This window comes from Embiotoca jacksoni, unplaced genomic scaffold (genome assembly GCF_022577435.1).
Source record: "Embiotoca jacksoni isolate LCO1_2020_lvr unplaced genomic scaffold, fEmbJac1.0.p SCAF_10, whole genome shotgun sequence".
Classification (NCBI taxonomy): domain Eukaryota; kingdom Metazoa; phylum Chordata; class Actinopteri; family Embiotocidae; genus Embiotoca; species Embiotoca jacksoni.
In genome coordinates this window covers 10746505-10755536 of record NW_027185230.1, presented here as the reverse complement: position 1 = coordinate 10755536, position 9032 = coordinate 10746505, and the positions used below count along the sequence as shown (strand labels likewise).

At 40.4% G+C, this 9032-nt stretch overlaps 1 protein-coding gene across 5 annotated transcripts in view; it reads right to left on the bottom strand.

Annotated features, from left to right (window-relative positions):
- Window positions 1-9032, bottom strand: part of pi4kaa (phosphatidylinositol 4-kinase, catalytic, alpha a) — a 33448-nt gene continuing 24416 nt past the window's right edge. For 4 of the 5 annotated variants that reach the window (XM_069165964.1, XM_069165976.1, XM_069165986.1 and 1 more), the window contains exons 44-54: window positions 8672-8801; window positions 8497-8567; window positions 7708-7780; window positions 7427-7607; window positions 7233-7337; window positions 6101-6226; window positions 5393-5513; window positions 5111-5270; window positions 4889-4978; window positions 3940-4023; window positions 1-3261 (exon numbers count right to left, since the gene is read on the bottom strand). In XM_069165964.1, coding sequence (XP_069022065.1) covers window positions 3210-3261; window positions 3940-4023; window positions 4889-4978; window positions 5111-5270; window positions 5393-5513; window positions 6101-6226; window positions 7233-7337; window positions 7427-7607; window positions 7708-7780; window positions 8497-8567; window positions 8672-8801 — 1193 coding nt within the window. In that variant the 3' untranslated portion in view covers window positions 1-3209. The remainder of the gene's footprint in view (window positions 3262-3939; window positions 4024-4888; window positions 4979-5110; window positions 5271-5392; window positions 5514-6100; window positions 6227-7232; window positions 7338-7426; window positions 7608-7707; window positions 7781-8496; window positions 8568-8671; window positions 8802-9032) is intronic. The other variant, XR_011179075.1, reaches the window with a different exon arrangement.

Genomic DNA, 9032 nt, shown 5'->3' with positions numbered 1-9032 from the left:
TTTGGTGAAATGTTCACATTTAATCTGGACATAAAGAGTTTTCACACAATACCAGAAAAAAACAAAACAGATCATCTGAATGATGTAATGATGTCTCCACAAACTGAATTCATGAATGCCTTTGCCCTCGAACCTTTTACGGATCGTCCAAAACGTCCCCACTTTCCCTAAATGTCTTCACTTCCGATGTCTGCAAGTGGTCCCCACAAAGATAGCCATACGAGCACACGCACGCATGAGTTGACCAACACTTCTGGTTAACGGGTAACATTGGAACCTGAGGGATGACAATGTATTTCAATAACAGCAACTCAATAAAACCTTCTGCATAAAAAACACCTTTCTGATTAAAGACCCATTTACATCCATTAAACCTTCGTTTACGTCAACACCTCATTTTCACCCCTCAGTTACGCACGGTAACAACAGGAAGTCGTAGCTGCAGCATCAAATACCCCTCACACGAGGACTGGGGATGGAGGGAATCATAGCAACTGCATTTGTTGAACACAACACACAGATACAGGCTCAATATACATGAATATATTGCATAAAGTTAGATTTATTTGTCAAGTATTACTACAGTTGTCTTTTTCTACCGAGGGTAGGAGAAATGGCTTTTTAGGTATGATCATCGTCTGCCTCCGCAACTCGAAAGACGTTCGATCCGACGCAAAAACGAACAACAATGATAGTAAGAGGAATGTTTTCATACATGTTGCACACACCTGTATTCTCACACACTTTCTTAGACAGGTGACAAGTATTGTATATCTCCAATAGTAAATACGTCCTGGTCCCGCTGTATTTAGGCCTTTAACACTTCAAGAGAAAAGACAAAAATAAGGGATAAAAGAATGGAAGTGAAAAAGGGAAAGTGCAAAACGAGTGGAAGTAAAGAGAAAAAGAAAGGAAGTAAGGAGACAAAGAAATAAGGATGGAAGTAAAGAGAAAAAGACAGGAAGTAAAGAGAAAAAGAAATAAGGATGGAAGTAAAGAGAAACCGAAAGGAAAGGACAAAGACAAAGGATGGAAGTGAAGGGGAAAAGTAAAAGGAAAGGGTAGAATCAAAAAATAAAAAATATCTCTTGTGACATACATTCAGGGTTCAGCCTGTGTGTTGTCAGGTCTTTTCCATAACAAGAACTTTATAGCTTTTATTTCCGCTGTTCTCCATCCTGCAACTACAGTTTGGGGCAGAAACAGCTAAGAACATGTTAGTTAGTAAAGTACGCAGCGCGTTTAGTTAACGATAAGCAGGGCAAGGAAAGGGTTTCAAAATACAGTTGATATTTTGATTTGATGCATCTGGCATGCATGTTTCGCTATTTACATTCACTAAAAATGTTTAGGTAACTAGCTAATTTTGCATCTTGCCATGTTTTTTTTCCCTCTTCATTTTTTTTTCCTTTTTTCTTTTTTAATTCAAAAATTATTGCTTTGTTCTTTACCAGATTCTCTTAATTAATTTTGACCGGTGGTTTGGTTTGACGGGATAAAGCACAGACAGTCACAGAGCTTTGTATTTTATTCTTTTCAAACAACAAATACCCAGAAAGTTTTCCTTAAAGGTTGTTGAAAGAAAATATTTCAAAATCCTCAAAGACTCCATTAACCATATGGACGAAAATTTGTTCCATGTGCAGCACGATAAAGATTTTTTTCACCCGTTACCCAAAATACTGACTAATTTAATGCACATGAAAGCAAAAAATGGAGACGTAATTTTATGAGAAAACACTCATAAGATAACGTACACCAGACTACCGAGGGAGGACCTCGAACACTTCACAACTGTCTTTTAGTCCTAATATCTAATCAATGCTGGAATTATTTTATTTATGACGAGAAGGAAGGAGTTTATCTAATGAAACCGTGATGACTTGTGAAAAACATTTTCCGACTTTGTATTTCAGGAGAGAAGTTGCTGCTTTTTGAGTCTATCGGAGCCAGAGTTTATTTTGAAGCCCCTAGTGGCCCTCAGTGGTATTGCACTTTAGGACAGATTTATTTTTATTTTTTTTCCAGCCTGAAGTCGTAACTTCAGAAACAGGTTAAAAATCTTCATCATGCAGCAGACATACGACATTTTTTTTTTTCATCTCTACGCAAAGAAGAGTTTGAGGATTTTTGACTTTCATGCCAGCTCTGTAACTGAAATAGCGCCTTCTTCCCCCATTTTTGTCACACAGCTGCAGTTTGAGGCCAAACCATGCAGAAAATGTTTTTTTGTTTTTGTTTTTTTCTTTCCACCTTTTTAGCAACGAACATCCAAAACATTCAGGTGACTAAAACAGTGGAAACATTAAGGCAGAACCAGGATTAAAGCCTTACCAGTTAAAAGTTAATGTTTTGAGTTGTTAAACACAGATTTCACTTTTTAAGACTGACACGAGGAGGAGTGGCGGCAGGACATGCATCAACGCAGCACAGTTAAAGGTTTTTTTTAAAATCTTCCGATAAATATGTTGCTCACACGTACATCACAGGAAAAGCACCCGTGACTCGACAGTGAATACTCGACAGTACGTACTACAGCGTGATTCTCTACATACCGCTACGTTTCTAAAGACTACCGTTTAATTAAATGCTGATTGATTCCTGCATTGATTTCTCGATCTATTCAACAACATCTATTTGTGTTCCGTTAAATAGAAAAATAAAATGGAAAAAAAAAAACCGACTGATCGGTTTGATCAAACTGAAGATTCGTTATAATCTCCCACATTTCATGTGTTAATCTCTTGATCGTAGGCCGGTGAAGCCGATCGAATACTGTGATTTATATAAAGTGCATCGAAGTGGATAACAGCATACCAACACAATGACAACGATGAAGACGACACTTTACGTTTAAGTGTTCCCCGAAAAAGACAACAACAAAAAAACAGCATCGAAGAAAATACGTAAAGGGTGAGTCGGATACCTCTTTTGGTAAAAGTCGTACGTAGGTTGTTTTTTTTTTAGTTTTTTTTTTGAAAAACCCACTTTGAAACAGGTATGTTGGTCATAAAATCTGACAGTGTACAGTGTGCAGAATAAAACCGTAGATTCAGCGTTAAAGTGCCCCTTGACTGGCCGACTCAAGAGGAGCAGAGTGGCGCACGGACCCGGCTCGCCCGCCACGTTATTATTAAAAATCACCCAGATGACGGTTTTGCGTTGCTTCTGTGGAGGCGTTGGTGTCGGAGGATCCGGCAGGAGGTCCCTCAGTAAGGAATCTGGTTCTGGTAGTACTGCAGCATGTCGTACGTTTTGCTCCTGTTTGAAACCCAAGTGAACAAGAAAAAAGAATCTGTTAGTGCAACATTGTTGTTGAATCGTGATCATTTGCATCGTAATAAAGAGCAAAAGCCTTAAAATTTTTCCAAATTTTTGCACGGTGAATAAAACGTCCCTCGAGGAAATTGTAATGGCAAAAATTAACGCGAATTCGAACAATCTCATTGTCGGGAGTTTGCAATTTTGAAAAATTAACGCTAAAAAAAAATTACATTTACTTTAAGAATAATTTCGGTTTATTCCAGCCTGCTGTATTTCCCATTAAATGTACACTGATCTCTTCACCCTTTGTTGTAGGGATTCGTGGAAACAAGGAGTCGCACAAAACAGCGATTATCGCTGCAAAAACTGCAGCTTTCTTAAAAAAAAAAAAAAAAAAATGTCTATGATGCATTATAAAATTTGCATTTCAATGCTGGTGGATTCAGACTCCTGATTTCTCCCATAACATTTTTTTTTTTTTTCATTTTCACTTAAAATGACGTCTCTATATTCAGTCTGTACTATCGGCACCACAGTGAGGCCACAATGATGGATCAGAGACTCTTATTTTGAAAGACAGGAAGTCTCCTCGTCCTCATCTCCAGGCCAGAAGGAGACATCATGCGAGATCTATAAAATGATCTGCAGAGAGGAGGAACTGAGTGTTTTTCTCACCTGCTGCTGAGGAAACAGCTCTGGATGACTTTGATGATGAACGCCGCGGCTTCTTTCTCACTCATGTGCGGATTAAAACGTCCTCTGAGGGAATAAAAAAAAACAAAAAAAACACATAGATTAAAAAAAGAAGATGAAAAGAGCAAGTGTTCCAAAATTCTGTTCTTTTGGTTTGGTCTCAAAAGTCTTTACTTGTAATCCAGAACGAGATATTTTACTCTTCAGCTCATGCGAATCGACCGCGAATCGAACTTCATCTCAGAAACTCGTCCTCTCTTATTCCTTCATTACAGAAAACTAAATTTAAATAATGAAAGAAAACTACCGTCCCAACCATGAGAACACAGCTTGACAACTTAATAAAGCCTCACATGAAAAGTTCTTGGGCGCGCTTTCAAAACCACAACATGAAACTGAAGAAAAACGTGAACGCTGATTCGGACCTTCGGGTGTGAAAACGGAAACCAAATGAATTCAACCCTTCAATGACGCTGCTGAGGGTTTGTGAAACTGTGCCGACCTGAAAAAGACGAACGCCCCTCTTTCTTTGGCAGTTTGTCTTGTTGAAGTTTTGCAGTTTTTATTTCTTCACGTACTGAATTAATGTTACAGGAAGTGGATACCTGCAGAACTCCTCCTCTGACTTGCGATGGTTGATTTATTGTCACCTGTTCATGAACCAAACTGCTCAATAAAGAAAAATGTGTTTGACACCAAAAAAAAACCCAAAAAAAAAACAAGAGCAGAGGATCGTTTCTTCACAAAAACTTGTAATATATGTCATAAACAAACTGATTGAAATTCAGTTGAACGATTAGAGAACAACACCAAACATGCAAGCTGACAAAATTCAAATTTTTTTTTTTTTTGTTTCTATTCTCACGACTGCGATTCTCCGCATTTCCTTTTTCTCAGAATTTTTTTTTTCTTTTTTTTCTGTAATACTCACTTGAGGAGTTTTATGGTTTGTCCTCTGAAACACGGCAGTCCGGTGTCCAGCATGAGCGTCACCAGGGAGACCACAGCATCCATGTAGGGTCTTGTTTGTTCAGAGAGGAAACGGATAACAACAAAGAGGAGTTTCAAACACAACGATCTTCTGAATCTTTGCTCCGCCAGCGAAGCCTCCGGAAGATGAGTACAGATGTGTTTTTGTTTTTTTTCCGCGTACCGTACAGCCAGGTATCCTCTCACGCACATCTCCATGAACCACTTGAACGGCGTGGCCTCCATCTTGCCTCCCATGATCATCACCATCTCGTCGGTCAGCTTGATGTCGGGCTCCCAGCCCAGGTTTCCTCCGGGGGAGCTCTCGAACATGAAGCCAAAATCTGGCCAGACAAATTTGATGCGAGATGAAGAGGAGTTTATCATAAATCAACAGGTGTTACAGAGAGAATAAATAATAATAATAATAATAATAATAATAATAATAATAAAATAAGAAGCCCACCGATGTGGATGAGGTGCCCCTTGCTGTCCAGCATGATGTTGCCATTGTGTCTGTCTTTGATCTGCAGCAGGAACAGCAGCAGGCTGTAGGCGGCCATGCTGCGGATGAAGTTGTAGCGAGCCTGCAGACAGGAGGGGACGACACCGTGATGATGATGATGATGATGATGATGATGAAGAGCAGACTGCACTGCTGCATCTCCTCCAGGATTCAGAGGATCACCGCTGGGGCTCCTCCTACTTTTATTACGTTTTACTACTTTTAAACAAGGAATTAAGATTTTTAGAAAGAAAACACCACAAACGTGTTTTTTTTTTTTTCGAAAACCAGTTGAAGTTGGATCCATAGACAGAAATGATTTTTTTTAAGAGTTCATCTCATCTGAGAGTTAAACTCCTTTAAATGAATAAAATTCGCACATTTTTGGTTGCATTTTGCCCGAGACACATGACAAATGTGAAAATGTTTCCTATGCTGTCCCCTGAACGTCTCACACGTAGGGTATCTGTGGACACTACGATTTACTGATGTTCACTTAACGCCTCTCATCATCAATAGACAGCATTGAAGAAATTCACTGGGTGTCACAAAAGTAGCAGCCCGAGACTTGGAGTGATGTCACCAGGAAGGAGGTGCCAGAGACCGATGATCAGAAACAAAACACTTTGAAATCTGTAAAACAGGAGAGTCAAAGATCGAAGGCTTCACCTTCTGGAAGGCGAGCGTGGATTCGTCACCATACTGGTTACGGAAGTAGTCGTACATCCCGAAGTCCGTCTGTCTGCCCAGCTGATCTCTAGACTTGCAGTCCGGGATGCACTCGATCACGCCGCACTGAGGAAGAGAGGATCAGTTCATAAATACCTAATTATAAAATCAAAATTCAGTTTTTGCAGTGTTATTCGCGAGGTTTCAGAATCATTTTTGATCCATTAAGACACATTTATCAGAGAAACTGTTGAGATATGGAGTAAAGAAAACAAACAACAACAAGCCAGGCCAGTTTCCAATAGGACTTATTGAATCTATATTGTTCATTTGATAAAAAAAAAAAAAGAAAAGAAAGAAAAACATCCTTCTTTACCTGCACGTCGAACATTCACGTCATTTAAGGTAAAAAAACAAAAGAAATCACAAAACAAAACATCAATATTAATGCCTCGTTTTGATCCGCTACCTTCTGCCCTGTTAAAAATCCCCACATTACGCTTGATATTACAAACTCAATACTTCCTGTACTGTTTCAAAACAAAAGCCCTTTAGCTTTTCATCAGGCGGAAGCCCTTCATTTCTTAACAAGGCTTTTATTGTGAAACATTTTCAGAAACGAGTTGCAACTGAAATCTGACGACAACACCGTCAACAACAAAAACGTTTAATTTTGAAGACAGAACTGCTGCAGCTGCACTTTTAATTTGAAGGACATACGTTTCCAGGTGAAGAAGTAGCAGTCTGACAATAAAAAACAAAACTACCGTCGTGAACTTAATAGTTGGCTCTTATTTAGTCGTTCGTAAACGGGGTCAGGATTAGAGAATTCTGACTTTTTATTGATTTCATACAGTTTAATTTAGATTCCTGAAATTTGACGAACATCACCAGTTAAAACTTCTTTTAAAAAAAACAACAACTTTAAAATGAATCTGCCTTTTTATTTAATCGGCTGTTCGCCCTGGTTGCACTTTTTTCGTTTACTATATTTTTAACAGTGCGTCTTCACTATTTCGTATGAAATACATTTTGGAGTGTCTAAGATATTTCGAAACTTTAGGCCCTGAGACTCGGCCGGTGGAGAAGCACTGGTTTAGCGAATGCAGGCGATATCGGGACTCGGTCTTACCCCCGGCGAGGTGGCCACCACTCTGTAGGGGAACACGAACAGATCCAGACCCACCAGCTGGAAGATGTTCTTAAAAAGGCCGATGATCTGCAGAGCGAGCATGTCCTGCAGAGACAGAAACACGGGAGGGTTACGGAGGGAATAAGGAAAAACCCACCTCCGATAATCGACGGTGTGACAGAACGGGAAGTTACCTGTCTGCAGTCGTCTCCCACTTTAAAGATGGCCGCCTGCCAGCAGATCCTGTGCGACTCGTCCGGATTGTCCTCTCCGTCCTCCGCGGAGTCGGCGGGGCAGCGGAGACCCTCGCGCTCCAGTTCGCTCACGCCGCAGCGCTTCACCTTGAACTTGGCCAGGTAAGGAGCCTTGGCAGCGCTGCGGAGGCACAAAAACACTCGAGAGTCACATCAAACAGGTGAAAGTCCTCCATGAAACCCCCACCCCCCCCCACCCCAGATAAAGACCCGAACGTTACCTCTGCATGGGAGTCCCCGACTTGTAGTCGATGTCCAGCACGATGGCTTCGGGGTTACTGGGCAGGTAACAGCCTGGGGAACGCACGCAGCAACAGAAATAGAGAAGAATTAAACCCTTCTTTACGCCTCAGATGTTGGTAGAAATCACGAAACAAACAATCTGCACGTGGGAAATATGTTTTATATTGGAGAGCCGGTTTGAAACGGGGAACACGAGTTGTTTCTTGGGAAAAAAAAAAAAAAAAAAAAAAAAAAAAAAAAAGGTTTTCTCTGAAACCGTAGAAGCTGGAGGATAACAGCAAAACGCTGAAAACACACAAAAGCTGCGTTCCAAATTGCGTATTTTTTTGTTTTTACTACCCGTACAAAGTACGTCCTGCTGCCTGCAGTATGCATACGGACGGGAAATACTACTTCATCATAAAAACGCGCCTTAAACTTGTATACATATCCGTAGTGCAACATTTGAAGTGACAGGAAAAAGATTTGGAACGAATACGCTTCTATTTAAAAAAAAATAAATAAATAAATAAATAATAATAATTCTTCTTCTGGATAAGAAGAAGAAGAAGGAGAGGAGAAGAAGAAGAAGAAGAAGAAGGAGGAGAAGGAGAAGAAGAAAATTGTCTGTAGTGGGAAGTGTGATACTTTAGAGATTTGGTTTGGCACATCGTATTACATGCTCTATTTTTTTTTAAATTTCAAAATATACAATTTCTATCTATATATATTGTATAATGTGAAAAGGTTGAATGAAAGACTTGAATAATGTGTCTTTTCAGTGGCACCTGGCTGCAGTTTGATGTCGGACAGAGCTTTGAGACACGCTCTCTTTCTCTCCTCCCCCTTCGGAACCGGCCTGAAACACAAACACACACACACACACAACAGGGTTTGACCGTCGCCTCGGTTACCGGACAGAAGCTAAACGTTTTGGCGGCGCGGAAGCTGGCGTGTTTTTACTTGATGATGGCCGACACGTTGGTGATCTTGTTGAAGAAGTCGAACTCTCTCTGGTAGAAGTCTTTGGCGGGACCCGACAGAGAACCTGTGATCTCCTCCACCATCTGCTCCAGCAGCTCCCCGATGTCAGCTGAGTCACACACACACACACACACACACACACACACACACACACACACACGTCAATGAGCAGGGAGTCAACGCGATCACGTCAAATTCACTTGAAGCAATTAGACCTGATAATATTTCTCCATCTTATCACATTCATTCAATACGGAGGAACCCCGGAACGGACAGAAAAGAAGAGGAGAGAAAAATGACAATAAATCAGCCGAGAAAATGGATTGTGCAGACTAATGAA